The 16,888-nt window shown below is 62.5% G+C and overlaps 1 protein-coding gene across 1 annotated transcript; it reads right to left on the reverse strand.

The window, feature by feature from the left end:
• Nucleotides 1–8,589: 8,589 nt before the first annotated feature.
• LOC128898469 (uncharacterized PE-PGRS family protein PE_PGRS54-like) lies at nucleotides 8,590–16,659 on the reverse strand. The gene is made up of 4 exons (XM_054172524.1): nucleotides 16,593–16,659; nucleotides 12,772–12,825; nucleotides 11,951–12,083; nucleotides 8,590–11,907 (listed from the first exon to the last, which is right to left on the reverse strand). The coding sequence occupies exons 1-4, from the start codon at nucleotides 16,644–16,646 to the stop codon at nucleotides 9,023–9,025; spliced, it is 3,126 nt and encodes a 1,041-aa protein (XP_054028499.1). The 5' UTR covers nucleotides 16,647–16,659; the 3' UTR covers nucleotides 8,590–9,022.
• Nucleotides 16,660–16,888: the final 229 nt, after the last annotated feature.

The raw sequence follows: 16,888 nt of genomic DNA on the forward strand, positions 1-16,888 counted from the left end.
CCTTCCTGTCTTTTCTTTCTTTCTTCCTTCTTTCCTTTCTTTTCTTTCTTTCTTTCTTTTCTTCCTTTCTTCCTTCCTTTCTTCCTTCCTTTCTTTCTTTTCTTCCTTTCTTTCTCTTTCTTTCTTCCTTTCTTTCTTCCTTTCTTTCTTCCTTTCTTTCTTCCTTTCTTTCTTCCTTTCTTTCTTTCTTTCTTTCTTTCTTTCTTTCTTTCTTTCTTTCTTTCTTTCTTTCTTTCTCTTTCTCTCTCTCTTTTTTCTTTCTTCTTTTCTTTCTTTCCTTTCTTCCTTTCTTTCTTTCTTTCTTCCTTTCTTTCCTTTCTTTCTTTTCTGAAGCACTGCTCAGCCTGCAGCCTGTTGAGCTGAGCTGCAGAGAGCTTTAATCCCCCCCTGCAGGAGCTGCCCCCCACCTTGCCGAGGTGACAGACAATGCCATGAGTCATAAGCCACCAGCCTGGCACCGGAGGGCTGCTGGAAAATCCCAGCCTGAAAGCTTTGCCTCTCAGTGCAGCACAGCAGGCTGGAGCTGCCCAGGGCTGATTTGCATTTCCCTGTGCGTGCTCTGCACAAAAGGGGCAGTTGGAGACCCAGCTCCCCCCCATCCTGGCATTCAGGTTGTTCCTACAGAGCCTGCCAGGTGCCTTGGGGTGGGAGAGTGGCATCTGAAATGGGCCCTGTCCTGGTGGCCTTTGAAAACCATCAAGTTACAGAACTCCAGGAGGTCCAGCGAGTCCCTTCACTGGCACTGGAGGGGCTCCCAGTGGGTCACAGCCAGCCCTGTGTGGAGGTCAGGGCATCTGAGAGCATCCCTGAAGGAAAGGCCTTGGGGGTGCTGGGGGAGGAGAAGCTCAGCAGGAGCCAGCAGGGAGAACTTGCAGCCCAGAGAGCCAAGCAGAGCCTGGGCTGCAGCAAGAGAAGTGTGGCCAGCAGGGCCAGGGAGGGGATTCTGCCCCTCTGCTCCACTCTGCTGAGCCCACAGCTGCAGCTCTGGGGCCAGCTCTGCAGCCTCTGTGCCAGGAAGGCTCTGGAGGGGCTGGAAGGTGTCCAGAGCAGGGCCAGGAGGAGGAGCAGAGGGCTGGAGCTGCTCTGAGCACAACCTGAGAGAGTTGGGGTTGTGCAGGCTGCAGAGGAGAAGGCTCCCAGGAGACCTTCTGGTGGCCTCCCAGGAGCTGCAGGGGGCTGCAGCTGGGGAGGGACTTTGGAGGGGGTGAGGGAGGGATAGGAGTTGAGGGGCTGGAGCAGAGCTAGAAGTGGGGAGCTGGAGCTTGGCTGTGAGGAAGAAGTTGTTGGCCAGGAGGGTGGTGAGAGCCTGGCCCAGGCTGCCCAGGGAGGTGGTGGCAGCCTCCTGGCTGGAGGTGTTTGCAGCCAGGCTGGAGGTGGCTGTGAGCAACCTGCTGTGGTGTGAGGTGTCCCTGCCCAGGGCAGGGGGCTGGGGCTGGCTGAGCCTGGAGCTCCCTTCCAGCCCTGCCAGCTCTGTGATTCTTGGTCTGTTCTGGGTTCTGGACTTCTGTTTCAAGTGGCCCAGAGCCAGGCAGCTCCAGTTAAGCAGCAGCCAGCTCTGCTCTAGCACAGTCCCTGTTAAAGTCTTACTCCTGGCTTAGGGAACAGGAAGCTGAACATTAACCACCTTGAGCACAACTCCACAAAGGACCTTTTGTAGGGCACAGCAGGAAGGGCTGGCAGGGAGGGAGGGAGCTGGGGGAAAGCAGTTCCCAGCCTGGGGCTGTGCAGGGTGGCAGCGGGGAGCTGGAGAGGGTGGGAGCAGGGTAGCCATCATGTGTCACAGCCTCTGACATTAAAGAGAGGGAATCATGGAGCTGTTTGGGTTGGAAAAGGCCTCCCTGATCCAACTGCAATCTGAGACCACCATGGCCACCAAACCCTGGCCCTGAGTGCCATGGCTGCAGGTTGCTGGAACACCTCCAGGCATGGGGACACCACCACCTCCCTGGGCAGCCTCTGCCAGGCCCTGACCAGTCTGGCAGCAAAGACATTTTTCCACCTCTCCAACCTAAGCCTCCCCTGGCACAACTTCAGGACATTTCTTCTCCTTGTATCACCTGAGACTGGGGAGCAGAGCCCAACCCCCCCTGGCTGCAGCCTCCTCTCAGGGAGCTGCAGAGAGCAAGGAGGTCTCCCTCAGCCTCCTCTGCTCCACACTCCCCACCCCCAGCTCCCTCAGCTGCTCCTCCCCAGCCCTCTTCTCCAGACCCTTCCCCACCTTTCTTGCCCTTCCCTGGCCCTGCTCCAGCTCCTCAATGTACTCAGAGGGAAGGCATCCAACTGAACACACTCAAATGAGTCACCCAGCAGAGCCAGGGCTGGTGACAAGGCTGAGGGCACCCAGAGGGACAGAGTTCACTTCCCCCCCCCCCCCCCCCCCCCCCCCAGGAGAAAGACAGAACTTCCTGCCAGCCCTTTCCAGGGTGACTTACTCATTGCTGGGAAGTGCTGAGAGCAGCAGCTGGTCCCAGCAGCTCCTGTGTTAGAATGGAATGGAATGGAATGGAATGGAATGGAATGGAATGGAATGGAATGGAATGGGATGGGATGGGATGGGATGGGATGGGATGGGATGGGATGGGATGGAATAGAATAGAATAGAATGAACCAGGTTGGAAGAGACCTTCAAGCTCATCCAGTCCAACCTCTCCCCCAGCACCATCTGAGCAATTCAACCATGGCACCAAGGGCCTCAGCCAGGCTCTTCCTTAACACCTCCAGGGATGGGGACTCCACCACCTCCCTGGGCAGCACATCCCAGTGGCCAATTCCTCTTGTTGGGAAGAATGTCTTCCTAGCATCCAGCCTAAACCTCCCCTGGCACAGCTTGAGACTGTGTCCTCTTGTTCTGGGGCTGGTTGCCTGCCTGGGAAAAGAGACCAACCCCCACCTGGCTACAGGTTGGAGAAGGTTGCCCAGAGCCCTCTCCAGCCTCCCCTGCAAGCTCTCCAGCCATGGGGCCACAACCACCTCCCTGGGCAACCTCTTGCAGGCTTCCAGCAGCCTCCTGGGGCACAACTTGTTCCTCACATCCAAGCTCCAGCTGCTCTGCTCTCATCTCAACCCATTGCCCCTGGGGCTGTCCCTGCAGCCCTTTGGCAGCAGTCCCTCTGCAGCCTGCTTGCAGCCCCTGCAGGGACTGGCAGCTGCTCTGGGCTCTGCCTGCAGCCTTCTCTTCTGCAGGCTCAACTCCCTCAGCCTGGCCCCACAGCAGAGCTGCTCCAGCCCTGTTTCACAACCAAGCCAGCAAGGTTCATATCCAAACCAGTTAGTTGCAGACCCAAACCAGCCAGGTTCATAAAAAACCCAGACAGGTTCACACCCAAACCAGCCAGGTTCCCCCCCAAACCAGCCATGTTCACCTCCAAACCAGCCAGGTTCACACCCAAACCAGCCAGGTTCATACCCAAACCAGCCAGGTTCATACCCAAACCAGTCAGGTTCACCCCCAAACCAGCCAGCTTCACCCCCAAACCAGCCAGTTTCAGACCCAAACCAGTCAGGTTTACCTCCAAACCAGCCAGGTTCATACCCAAACCAGTCAGTTTCACACCTAAACCAGCCAGTTTCACACCCAAACCAGCCAGGTTCATACCCTAACCAGCCAGGTTCATACCCAAACCAGCCAGGTTCACACCCAAACCAGCCATGTTCACCTCCAAACCAGCCAGGTTCATACCCAAACCAGTCAGTTTCACACCTAAACCAGCCAGTTTCACACCCAAACCAGCCAGGTTCATACCCAAACCAGCCAGGTTCACATCCAAACCAGCCAGGTTCACCTCCAAACCAGCCAGGTTCATACCCAAACCAGTCAGTTTCACACCTAAACCAGCCAGTTTCACACCCAAACCAGCCAGGTTCATACCCAAGCCAGACAGTTTCACACCCAAACCAGCCAGGTTCACATCCTAACCAGCCAGGTTCACCCCACAACCAGTCAGGTTCATACCCAAACCAGCCAGATTCACCTCCAAACCAGCCAGGTTCACACCCAAACCAGCCAGGTTCACATCCTAACCAGCCAGGTTCACACCCAAACCAGCCAGGTTCATGCCCAAACCACCTAGGTTCAGACCCAAACCAGCCAGGTTCAGACCCAAACCAGCCAGGTTCACCCCCAAACCAGCCAGGTTCACATCCTAACCAGCCAGGTTCACCCCCAAACCAGCCAGGTTCAGACCCAAACCAGCCAGGTTCACCCCCAAATCAGCCAGGTTCAGACCCAAACCAGCCAGGTTCAGACCCAAACCAGCCAGGTTCAGAACCAAACCAGCCAGGTTCACCCCCAAACCAGCCAGTTTTGAACCCTACCTTGCCAGTCAGAAAGGATTCACTTGGAGCTGAGGGAACCGAGGGCAAAGAGGGCAGCAGTGCCCATGCTGGCACCAGAGCTGGGCATCATCCAGCAGGCACAGCATGCTGCCAGTAGAAGCCTTCTCCATCCACTAGATGGTGCCCAGGCCTTGCTTATGGATGGTTCTCACTGGCATTGGCAAGGATGTGGTCAGGACAGGGGCTGGAGGGGGCTGGGCACCACACCAGGCTGCCCATGGGGCTGCAAGAATGCCAGCCCCAGCTTTGCCAGTGCTGGGACCCCCAAACCACCCACCCTGGTTCCCAGGCAATGGGATCCAGCAGGAGCTGCCTGCAGCATGGCTGTGGTAGATCACACTGGGGGTGCAAAGTGCCATGGGTGAGCCACCCAGGCCAAGATGCCAACTGTGCCCCCATTCACTGAGCTGAGCACTGAGGGGTGCTGAGCACCTGGGGGGCTCATGGATGCTGTCTCCATACTGGGAATCAGAGAATTGGTTTGGATGGAAAAGATCTTTTTAAGCTCACCCAGTCCATCCATCCCCTGCCTCTGCCCAGGCTGGGGCTGAGCCATGGCCTCAGCACCACAGCTCTGCCTCTCTGCAACCCCTCCAGGGATGGGCATCCAACCCCCTCCCTGGGCAGCCTGGGCCAGGCTTGCAGAGCCCTTGCAGCCAGGAAGTTTCTTCTGCTCTCCAACCTAAGCCTCCCCTGGGGCAGCCTGAGGCCATTGCCTCTAGTTCCAGTTCTGGGCCCCTTAGGTTAAGGACATTGAGACACTTGAACATGTCCAGAGAGGAGCAATGAGGATGGGCAGGGGTCTGGGGCACAAGGCTGGGGAGGGGGCTGGGGCACAGCCCTGTGAGGAGAGGCTGAGGGAGCTGGGGTTGCTTAGCCTGCAGGAGAGGAGGCTCAGGGGAGACCTTCTTGCTCTCTGCAACTCCCTGCAGGGAGGTTGGAGCCAGCTGGGGGTTGGTCTCTTCTGCCAGGCCCCCAGCAGCAGAACAAGAGGACACAGTCTCAAGCTTTGCCAGGGGAGGTTGAGGCTGGAGGGGAGGAGAAAGTTCTTCCCAGCAAGAGGAATTGGCCACTGGGATGAGCTGCCCAGGGAGGTGGTGGAGTCCCCATCCCTGGAGGTGTTCAAGAGGGGCTTGGATGTGGCACTTGGAGCCATGGTTTCGTTGTCAGGAGGGGTTGGGGATTAGGTCATAGGTTGGACTGGATGAGCTCTGAGGTCTTTTCCAACCTTACTCATTCTATGACTCCTAGGGAGCAGAGCCCAACCCCCCCTGGCTGCAGCCTCCTCTCAGGGAGCTGCAGAGAGCAAGGAGGTCTCCCTCAGCCTCCTCTGCTCCACACTCCCCACCCCCAGCTCCCTCAGCTGCTCCTCCCCAGCCCTCTCCCCCAGACCCTTCCCCACCTTTCTTGCCCTTCCCTGGCCCTGCTCCAGCTCAAGCTCAAGCTCCTTCTGGCAGCCAGGAGCCCAAAGCTGAGCCCAGCCCTCAAGCTGTGGCCTCCCCAGTGCTGAGCCCAGGGGCACAATCCCTGCCCTGCTCCTGCTGCCCACACCACTGCTGCTCCAGCCCAGGCTGCTGCTGCCCTCCTTGCCCCCCTGCCCACCCCCTGCCTCCTCTCCAGCTGCTGCCACCCAGCACCCCCAGGGCTTGCTCTGCTGCCCACTTTCCAGCCCCTCTGCCCCCAGCCTGCAGCCTTCCTGGGGTGGCTGTGCCCCAGGTGCAGGACTCAGCACTTGGCTTTGTTGAGCCTCCTAGAGCTGAGCTCAGCCATGGATGCAGCCTGGCCAGGTGCTTCTGCAGAGCCTTCCTGCTCTCTAAGAAGTGCCTCTGCCCCCTGCCCTCAGTGTGGCTGCACATTCAGGTGCCATTTTGGGTCATGGAATTGCTTCTCAGGGATTGATGGCTGAGTGATGCTGTGCCCACCAGGACAAGGCTGGTACTGTGTATCTCACCAGGGCACAACTCAGCAGCAGTTGAGGCTCTGCCTTGCTCAAGCTCAAGCTCACACCTCACACCACAGCAGGTTGCTCACAGCCACCTCCAGCCTGGCTGCAAACACCTCCAGCCAGGAGGCTTCCACCACCTCCCTGGGCAGCCTGGGCCAGGCTCTCACCACCCTCCTGGCCAACAATTTCTTCCTCACAGCCAATCTCCAGCTCCCCACTTCTACTTCTGCTCCAGCCCCCCAACTCCTGTCCCTCCCTCACCCACCAGAGCAGAGGGGCAGGATCCTCTCCCTCCACCTCTGGCAATGGGCACTGGCAGCTCAGAAGGCTCAGCTGAGCTGCCCTTGGCCTTCTGGGCTGCCAGTGCCCATTGCTGGCTTTCTGTCCCAGGCCTGATTCCTGCCCCCCTCAGAGGTGTCCCAGACCCCTATCCCTCCCTCACCCCCTCCAAAGTCCCTCCCCAGCTCTCTTGCAGCCCCCTGCAGCTCCTGGGAGGCCACCAGAAGGTCTCCTGGGAGCCTTCTCCTCTGCAGCCTGCACAACCCCAACTCTCTCAGGCTGTGCTCAGAGCAGCTCCAGCCCTCTGCTCCTCCTCCTGGCCCTGCTCTGGACACCTTCCAGCCCCTCCAGAGCCTTCCTGGCACAGAGGCTGCAGAGCTGGCCCCAGAGCTGCAGCTGTGGGCTCAGCAGAGTGGAGCAGAGGCGGGGGTTTATGGCTTGAGTCATTGTCTGTTTCAGTCCATCACTGACATCAGAGCTTCTCCCACCCCTTCTCCCCACAGGGATGCAGAGCTCAGAGCGCTGAGGCTTGGGCACTGCTCCATCCTTGTGCCTCTTGCTGGGGCTCTCTGCACCCATTTTAGCAGTTTCTGGGACAGAAAAAGCTGCCTGCAGCTGCCCAAACCGGTGATTAGCTTCGGGCTCTGCTGGTGGCAGAGCTCCAGCCTGGCTCAGCCCAGCCTGGCTCACGTGCAGGGCCCGGGCCCGGGCATGGCGCTGGCACGGCCAGGGCAGGATGGTGCTGCCGGGAGGGTGCTGGGCCTGCTGAGCACCCTTGCAGGTTGCTGGAGGTCACCACAGGCTTCTTTTTGTGCTGTGGGATGGGGAGGGTGATGCTGTGTGTGTCTCCCCAGCAAGGTTCCATTGCCTGGGGAGATGGATCGGCCCCGGGCAGGAGCAGGAGGAGTTTGAAGGGATCCTGGGGTGCATCACACGGAGTGTGGCCAGCAGGTCAAGGAAGGTTCTCCTTGCCCTCTGTTCTGCCCTGCTGAGGCCACAGCTGGAGTGTTTTGGCCAGTTCTGGGGTCCCCAGCTCAAGAAGGGCAGGGACTTGCTGGAGAGGGGACAGCAAAGCTGCTGAGGGCACTGCAGCAGCTCTGGGGAGGAGAGGCTGAGAGCCCTGGGGCTGTTCAGCCTGGAGCAGAGCAGCCTGAGGGGGATCTGATCAGTGCTGATCAATCCTTCAAGGGTGGAGGTCAGGGGGATGGGGCCAGGCTCTGCTCAGTGGTGCCCAGGGACAGCACAAGGGGGAAGGGCACAAAGTGGAACAGCAGAAGCTGATCTGAGCATGAGGAGGAACTTCTGTGCTGTAAGGGGGAGGGAGGCCTGGGGCAGGCTGCCCAGAGGGGTGGTGGAGTCTCCATCTCTGGGCACATTCAGAACCCTCCTGGCTGTGCTCCTGGGTGACCTTCTAGGTGATGCTGCTTGGCAAAGGGCCTGGATTGGATGATCTCCAGGGGTCCCTTCCATCCCCTACCATGCTGTGATTCTGTGATACCCCAAAGGAGGGCTGTGAATCTGGGCCCCAGGTAGTTGTAACTGCCTTTGGGTGGATGTAGAGAGCAAGAAGGTCTCCCCTGAGCCTCCTCTTCTGCAGGCTAAGCAACCCCAGCTCCCTCAGCCTCTCCTCACAGGGCTGTGCCCCAGACCCCTCCCCAGCCTTGTGCCCCAGACCCCTCCCCAGCTTTCTTGCCCTTCTCTGGACACCTTCCAGCAGCATAACCTCTTTCCTAGCCTCAGGAGCCCAGAGCTGGACACAGGACTCAAGCTGTGGCCTCAGCAGTGCTGAGCACAGGGCACAAGGACTTCCCTGCTCCTGCTGGCCACACTCTGCCTGACCCAGGCCAGGCTGCCCTTGGCCTTCTTGGCCCCCTGGGCACACTGCTGCCTCCTGTTCAGCTGCTCTCCCCCAGCACCCCCAGGTCCCTCTCTGCCTGGCTGTGCAGCCGCTCCAACAAGCACCACTGCTTGTGGCAAAAGCAGCTCCCTGAAGCCCCCCTGCAGACACCAATCCAGCAGAGCCTGAGGTACAGGAATGCCTTTATTGCTCCATCAGGCTGGGACAAAGGTGGGGGGAGGGACAGAGGCTTCTCCCCAGCGCCGCCTCCACGGCAGGGCAGGAGCAACGCGACCCTGCCCACGGCTGCTGCCTGCCCGCGGAGCGCAGCCGCCCCCGGGGGCCGCTGCTGCCGCTGCAGCGATGGCCGCAGCCCTCCTCCGGTTGACAGCAAACAGTGGCACCGGTGGCACCCTTGGCACCGGTGATCTTTGGCTCCCGGGCTGCCAAGCATCGTGCATCCCCCCCACCCCAGCAGCAGCAGGCACAGCAGCTCTCCCCCAGGCAAGAGCAGTGCCAGCGGCAGGGTCGCTGGGGTGGGGGCGCGGGGGGTGATGCCCTGCGGGTTGCTTCCCCCTTCGGCTCCACCACTAGAACCAGCTCCGGGGGTGGTGGCTGGCAGCCCTTCAGAGGCTCCCCTGGATCCAGCGGCCGTAGGGGTCCGCAGGGGCTCCCCAGGCCGAGGGCTGCTGCTCTGCCTGCTGGCTGTCGCTGCGGCTGCCCGGATCGCCCTCGGAGGAGCGGCTGCTGTCGGCGCTGGCCAGGCTGCTGTGGGGGGCGTGGGGGCCCGCCTCGTCGGTGCCCATGCTGTAGAATGCCCGCTGGCGGACGTGCAGCTCGGCAGCCCTCCTCAGGTGCTCCAGATGCCTGTTGCGGCTCGGCGCCGAGAAGCTGCCCGGAGCCCCTGTCCCCTGCTTCCTGCCGTGGCGCCCGGGCAGGCTCCCGGCCCCGGCCCCCGCTGCTGCCCCCCTGGCCTCGCCGCCTTGCCCTCGCTCCTGCCCTTTGCCCGCTGCCGCGCTGCCCCCTGCTTGCCCTGCCCGTGGGAGAGAGCTGCCCCCCTTCTCGGTGGCACTGCCCCCGGCTTGCCCTGCCTGTGGGAGAGAGCTGCCCCCCTTCTCGGTGGCACTGCCCCCTGCTTGCCCTGCCTGTGGGAGAGAGCTGCCCCCCGCCTCGGTGGCACTGCCCCCGGCTTGCCCTGCCTGTGGGAGAGAGCTGCCCCCCGCCTCGGTGGCACTGCCCCCTGCTTGCCCTGCCCTCGGAAGGGAGCTGCTCCCCTTCTCGGTGGCACTGCCCCCTGCTTGCCCTGCCCTCGGAAGGGAGCTGCTCCCCTTCTCGGTGGCACTGCCCCCGGCTTGCCCTGCCTGTGGGAGAGAGCTGCCCCCTGCTTCGGTGGCACTGCCCCCGGCTTGCCCTGCCCTCGGAAGGGAGCTGCTCCCCTTCTCGGTGGCACTGCCCCCTGCTTGCCCTGCCTGTGGGAGAGAGCTGCCCCCCTTCTCGGTGGCACTGCCCCCTGCTTGCCCTGCCTGTGGGAGAGAGCTGCCCCCCGCCTCGGTGGCACTGCCCCCTGCTTGCCCTGCCCGTGGGAGAGAGCTGCCTCCCTTCTCGGTGGCACTGCCCCCTGCTTGCCCTGCCCGTGGGAGAGAGCTGCCCCCTGCCTCGGTGGTGCTGCTCCCGGCTTGCCCTGCCTGTGGGAGAGAGCTGCCCCCTGCCTCGGTGGTGCTGCTCCCGGCTTGCCCTGCCCTCGGAAGGGAGCTGCTCCCCTTCTCGGTGGCACTGCCCCCTGCTTGCCCTGCCTGTGGGAGAGAGCTGCCCCCCGCCTCGGTGGCACTGCCCCCGGCTTGCCCTGCCCTCGGAAGGGAGCTGCCTCCCTTCTCGGTGGCACTGCCCCCTGCTTGCCCTGCCCGTGGGAGAGAGCTGCCCCCCTTCTCGGTGGCACTGCCCCCTGCTTGCCCTGCCCTCGGAAGGGAGCTGCTCCCCGCCTCGGTGGCACTGCCGCCGGCACTGCCGCCAGCCCTCGCCTGGGCTCTGCTGGGTACCTTGCCTGCCCTGGGGGTGGTGCCCAGCCCCACGCCCTGCACTGGGCCCTTCAGCCCTGCCCCGGGCCAGCCCTCCCTGCGGGGTTTGGGGGTAGCCAACCTCACCTCCCCGCTCCCCCTGCTCCCCGCCACGGTGCTCCGTGGCATCGCTGGGTTGGTGGTGCCGCCGGTACCCCCGGCCGTGCCCAGGGAGGTGGTGCAGTCCTCCTCAGTCGCCTGGGGGTCAGCTGCGGTGGTGCTGGGGTGGATGCTGCCCACCTTGGCCGGGACGGTGGCAGGGGTCTCGTCGTCACCCCTCTGACGGGGCATGGTGACAGCCAGGCCACCCAGCCTCCCCTTGACTCCCTGCCCCTCGCCTCCAGCCTCATCATCACCATCCCCAGGCTTGCCACTCCCCACGGGCACAGTGACCTGGCCAGCAGGCAGGCTCCAGGGGCTGGGGGCCGCTGGTCCTTCCTCCTCACCGGCAGGGCTGGCAGCATCCTCGGTGCCCGCTGTGGAATGGCCGTGCCCGGGGCTGCTGGGGACTCTGTGCCCGGGGCTGCTGGGGACTCTGTGTCCGTGTCTCAGGCTGGCTGCGGTGCCAGGGGTGCCAGCCTCACGCTCCTGCTCTGGTGCTGCACTGACGGCCAGCCCGGGCAGGGGGCGGCTGCCGCCCTCCTCCTTGCTGCCGAGAGCGGCCCCAGGCTGGGTGCTTTCCTGCTCGCCCGCACGGATGTTGGCCTTCCCAATGAGGATGTTGACTTCATCATCGTCCTCGGCTGGAGGGAACTGGGTGAAGCTGGTCCTGCCCGCCTTGCCGCGGCTGATGGTGACGCCGCCCGAGATGGGGATGTAAGCGTACTGCCCCTCCCCCTCCCCCTCCACCTGCACAGCCTCCACCTTCTCGGTGACAGAAGGCAGCTTGGCACCCCCTGCCCTTGCGCCCTGCACAGCAGCCTCCTGCCCTCGGCCAGGGGCCGTGGCCTCACCGCTGCCCTCGTCCCCAGCCCCTCTGGTGGGGTAGGGTCTCTCCTTCCCAGCCGTCGTGGCCCCCTCCCCGGGAAGCTCCCCGGAGGCACCGCGGTCTCTGTCCTCGCTCCTGGTGCTGGACCTGTTCCCCACCACAGCCTCAGCAGGGCCTCTGCCCTGGGGCAGGACGGATCCATCCTCTTCAACCACCAGGTTCTGGTCGCCGCTGCCCTCCGAGCTGGGACCCGTGGTGCCAGCAGCGCCCTGTGCCTGCAGGATGGTGCCAGGCCGAGGGCTGTGAGGAGCTCCACCAACCCCTGGGCTGCTGTGGTTTTGGGGCTTGAGGCCAGTGCCCTTCTCCATCACTTCAGTGCTGCCATCTTGCCCCGGGGCTGCTCCCTCCTCTGTCGGCCCCTGCCTGGCACCGTCCACACCCAGCCCACGGCCTGGGAGGGCATCCCGGCTGCCAGCCTCTTCCTTCTGGCCAGGACACACAAGGGAGAGGTCAGAGGCAGCCTGGGGGCCTGCTGGCCGCGTGGGGGTGGCACAGCCCAGCCCAGGACCCGCTGTGCCTCCCCCCAGCCCCCCTCCCCGGCCACCCCCTCACCTTTATGTGGGTCTGGTTCCTCCGCGTGGAGAAGGAGTAGATGTACTTGAAAACATAGAAGCCATGCTTGGCATTGCAGCCTTTCAGCAGGATCTGGGGAGCAAGAGAAGAGCCCCAGCCCACAGCCTGCTCAGTCACTGTTGACAGCAGCATCTTCTCCTGCCCTGCTGGCACCGGTGGCAGAGCCCCAGCAGCACCCACCGGGGTGCCAGGGTAGGTGGTGGCTCCCAGCAGCCCGGGCAGGACGTGTGTTCACCTCCTGAGCTCTCCCTGGGCCATGCCTTCTGCCTTTGCTGGCATTCAGGAGCTGTTGGGTTGCTTTGGGGTCCTTTTGGTCAAGGTAACTTAGGACTTGAACAACCAACCTGGTTGGTGGTCCCATGGGACACGACCTGGGGTGACCAAAGTGCTGGCAGGCCAGCAGCTGCCTTCCCAGAGGCTAACCCAGGGACTCTCTCCCCCCCTGCTCACCTGAATGTTGCTCCTGATTCCCCTTACCCTTTGAAACAAGCCCAGAGCAGAGGAGCTTTGCCAGCCTCACCTCTGGGCACCCCAAGCCTTGGTGCTCTGGAGCTGGGCAGGGGCAGAGGAGCAGCTGGGGCAGAGAAGCCTTTCCCTCACCTGAGCACCTCACACCCTGCCCTCCCCTGCTCTGTGGGAGCTCTGCTAGGGGATCACAAGCCCCCACTCCTGCAGCTCCCTGGGGCTGCCCTCCCAAAGGAGCTTCCTCCTGCTGCAGGGCACCCACAGGGGGTCTGGATGGGGCAGGGAGGGAACCTACCCTGTGCTGTCCCACACAGTTGCCAGCAGCTGTCCCAGGCAGCAGGGGGGGCACCTGTGGGCACCAAAACACATGAGAGAACAGAGGGATCAGCACTGCCCAGCCTGAGGGGCATGGCACAGTGCCCAGAGAGGCACAGCAGGAGGGGCAGAAGGCACCTCTGGAGCTCACCCACTCCGCCCCCCTGCTCCAGCAGGGCACCCACAGCAGCTTGCCAGGAGCACGATGGCCAGGGGGGGTTGGATGCTCTCCACACAAGGAGACTCCACAACCTCTCTGGCAGCCTGCTCCAGGGGCTCCAGCAGCCTCACACCAAACAACTTTCTCCTCAGCTTCAGATGCAACCTCCTGGCTGCCACTTTGTGCCTACTGCCCCTTGTCCTGTCCCTGGGCACCACTGGCAAGAGCCTGGCCCCAGCCTCCTGCCCCCCAGCCTTCAGCTCTTGCTGAGCATTGCTCAGCTCCCCTCTGGGGCTGCTCTTCTGCAGGCTCTCAGCCCCAGGGCTCTCAGCCTTTGCTCCTCTCAGAGCTGCTCCAGGCCCTTCATCATCCTCACAGCCTCTGCTGGGCTCTCTCCAGCAGTTCCCTGTCCCTCTTGGGCTGGGCAGCCCAGGGCTGGACAGGCCACTCCAGCTGTGGGCTCAGCAGGGCAGGGAAGGTTGGGAACACCATGTGCAGGAGCCAAGGTATTCCCAGGCACTAGCTGGGCTGCTGGCTGGCAGGAAAGGTCCAACCCCCCCATTCCCAGGCCCTGCAGACACTCTCAGCTTGCTCTCTGCTCTCCTTGCCCTGCAGATGTCTCTTGGTGGCTTTCTGCTGCAGGGCAGCTGGGACACAGCACCACTGCTCCCAGCACAGTGGGCAGTGCCAGCCCACAGCTGGCACCTGGCTGGTACAGGAGCCTGCAGCTGGGGCACTGCTGATGAACAATGGTCAGAGAATCCCAGAATGGGTTGGGTTGGAAGGGACCTCAAGGCTCAGCCAGCTCCAGCCCCCTGCCACGGGCAGGGACACCTCCCCCCAGCCCCAGGCTGCTCAGGGCCTCATCCAGCCTGGCCTTGAGCACCTCCAGGCAGGAGGCAGCCACAGCCTCTCTGGGCAGCCTGTGCCAGAGTCTCCCCAGCCTCACTCTCAAGGATCTCTTCCTCCTCTCCACTCTCAGTCTCTCCTCTCCCAGCTCCAAGCCATTGTTCCTCAGCCTGGCACTCCCAGCCCTTGTCCAGAGTCCCTCCCCAGCTCTCCTGGAGCCCTTCAGGCACTGGGAGGCTGCTCTGAGCTCTGCCTGGAGCCTTCTCCTCTCCAGGCTGCACAGCCCCAGCTCTCCCAGCCTGGCCCCACAGGGGAGCTGCTCCAGCCCTCTACTCCCCAGTGTTCCCTGGGCACTGGAGCAGCACTGCCTCACAGCCAGCTCTCTGCAGCTGCTTGCAAGCTCCTGGCTTCCCCTGATGATCCTGGCATCTTTTGGCATGTAGTGACCTCTGCATCGCTCAGGGATGTGGGACCTGGAGGTTGGAGCATCCCAGGAGCTTCATCAAAGCATTTCAGAGCACTTACAGAGTCACAGAGCTGTCAGGGCTGGAAGGGAGCTCAAGGCTCAGCCAGCCCCAGCCCCCTGCCCTGGGCAGGGACACCTCACACCACAGCAGGTTGCTCACAGCCACCTCCAGCCTGGCTGCAAACACCTCCAGCCAGGAGGCTTCCACCACCTCCCTGGGCAGCCTGGGCCAGGCTCTCACCACCCTCCTGGCCAACAACTTCTTCCTCACAGCCAAGCTCCAGCTCCCCACTTCTACTTCTGCTCCATCCCCCCCGGTTCTATCCCTCCCTGACACCCTCAAAAGTCCCTCCTCAGCTTTCAGATCCTGGAAGGCCACCAGAAGGTCTCCTGGGAGCCTTCTCCTCTGCAGCCTGCACAACCCCAACTCTCTCAGGCTGTGCTCAGAGCAGCTCCAGCCCTCTGCTCCTCCTCCTGGCCCTGCTCTGGACACCTTCCAGCCCCTCCAGAGCCTTCCTGGCACAGAGGCTGCAGAGCTGGCCCCAGAGCTGCAGCTGTGGGCTCAGCAGAGTGGAGCAGAGGGGCAGAATCCCCTCCCTGGCCCTGCTGTGCCAGAGCAGGAGGTGGTCCCATGGAGCAGAGACCCTTCTGGTCCCAGCCAAATCAGCCACTGGAGCCCCTCAGGCCTGGCTGGAAGGGGCCAACACATGCCCCAGAGCACGAAACACTCCCAGATGATTGCAGTGGTCGTGAGCAGGGCCAGGGGCTGGGTCCCAGCCTGGCTGCACTCAGTGGTCTCTGCTCTGAGCCTCCCTCTGCAAAGCAAACCTGCACTGAGGGAGTGCCTGCATCAGGCCTGGCTGCACAGCCTGCCCTGGGCACTGCAGGGCATGTGGCTGGGACCAGATCACCAAATCACATCATGGATCCCTGCTCCTTACCCTGCCAGATCACCAAACCTTCATGGATCCCTGCTCCTTGCCCTGTCAGATCACCAAGCCTTCATGGATCCTCTCCTCCTTGCCCTGCCAGATCACCAAATCACTTCATGGATCCCTGCTCCTTACCCTGCCAGATCACCAAATCACTTCATGGATCCCTGCTCCTTGCCCTGCCAGATCACCAAACCTTCATGGATCCTCTCCTCCTTACCCTGCCAGATCACCAAGCCTTCATGGATCCTCTCTTCCTTCATGGATCCCTTTCACCTTCATGGATTCCCTCCTCCTTCATGGATCCCCTCCTCCTTCATGGATCCCCTCCTCCTTCATGGATCCCTTTCTCCTTGATGGGTCCCCTCCTCCTTCATGGATCCCCTCCTCCTTCATGGATCCCATTCTCCTTGATGGATCCCCTCCTCCTTCATGGATCCCTTTCTCCTTCATGGATCCCTTTCTCCTTCATGGATCCCCTCCTCCTTCATGGATCCCTGCTCCTTACCCTGCCAGCACCCCAAGCCTTTGTGGATCCTTCCTCCTTGCCCTGCCTTCTCCAGGAGCAGACTTCCACCACCCCCAGCTGTGTGTGCAGCAGCAGAGAGAGAGAGAAAGAGCTGCTGTTAGAACAGAACAGAACAGAACAGAACGGAACGGAACGGAACGGAATAGAATAGAACAGAACAGAATAGAATAGAATAGAATAGAATAGAATAGAATAGAATAGAATAGAATAGAATAGAATAGAATCAACCAGGTTGGAAAAGACCTCAGAGCTCATCCAGTCCAACCTCTCCCCCAGCACCATCTGAGCAACTCAACCCTGGCACCAAGGGCCTCATCCAGGCTCTTCCTGAACACCTCCAGGGCTGGGGACTCCACCACCTCCCTGGGCAGCACATCCCCAGGGCCAGTCTCTCTTGTTGGGAAGAATTTCTTCCTCCCCTCCAGCCTCAACCTCCCCTGGCACAGCTTGAGACTGTGTGCTCTTGTTCTGGTTGGATCTCTCTCCCTCAGCCTGCCCCTGGCTCCAGTGCCACCTCTCTGAGTGTCCCACCAGGAGTGCTGGGCCGGGGTCCCAGACCCCCCCCCCTCCGCCTCCAGCTCCCGCAGCTCCCTCCCGTGGGTCCCCCTGGGCTGCTCCCAGGCCCGAAGCTCTGGGCACACCTCCCAAAGCCACAGCAAGCAAGAGGAGGAGTCCCAGAGCGCCATCCCCATCCGCGGTGCCCTGGCAGGGGCAGGGCTGAAGGCACCTCAGGGCTCCTCTGCCCCCCCCCGGCGCCAGATGCAAGCACCGCTGGCGCTGTCCCGCTGCTGGCAGCGCCGGGGGGGCGCCGGGGGGCGCACCCCAGGCTCGGGGCGGGGGGCACAGTGCGGGCAGCAGTACTCACAGGCAGGGCGAAGGCTGTGCTGAGCAGGCAGAGGCACACCAGGGCCGTTTGCATCGTCGGGCAGCTCCTGCGGAGGGCACAGGGAGAAGCATCACTGCTGCAGCCGCTTGGGCTCCCCGGGGCTGCGGCTCCCAAGCGTTCCCGGCCAGCAGCAGCCCAGACCCTGACGTCCCAAAGCCCCAAGCAGCAAGGCCAGGCAGCCCCAGCCCCTCAGCATGGCTCTGCCGTGCAGCCCTTGCAGCCAAGGAGATGCTCTGGCCACAGGCACACAGCAGCGATGCAGGGAGCGAGGAGGT

The sequence above is a fragment of the Dryobates pubescens genome, chromosome 24 (genome assembly GCF_014839835.1).
Source record: "Dryobates pubescens isolate bDryPub1 chromosome 24, bDryPub1.pri, whole genome shotgun sequence".
In the NCBI taxonomy this organism is placed as follows: domain Eukaryota; kingdom Metazoa; phylum Chordata; class Aves; order Piciformes; family Picidae; genus Dryobates; species Dryobates pubescens.

Excerpts from the sequence above, each read along its gene's own strand:
- LOC128898469 (XM_054172524.1), bottom strand. The coding sequence starts at position 16,646 with ATGCAAACGGCCCTGGTGTGCCTCTGCCTGCTCAGCACAGCCTTCGCC. Across the intron at positions 12,084-12,771 it reads ACTGTGTGGGACAGCACAGG|ATCCTGCTGAAAGGCTGCAA; the intron begins GTAGGTTCCCTC and ends CTTGCTCCCCAG. Across the intron at positions 11,908-11,950 it reads GGGGGCTGGGGGGAGGCACA|GCCCCCAGGCTGCCTCTGAC; the intron begins GCGGGTCCTGGG and ends CGCGGCCAGCAG.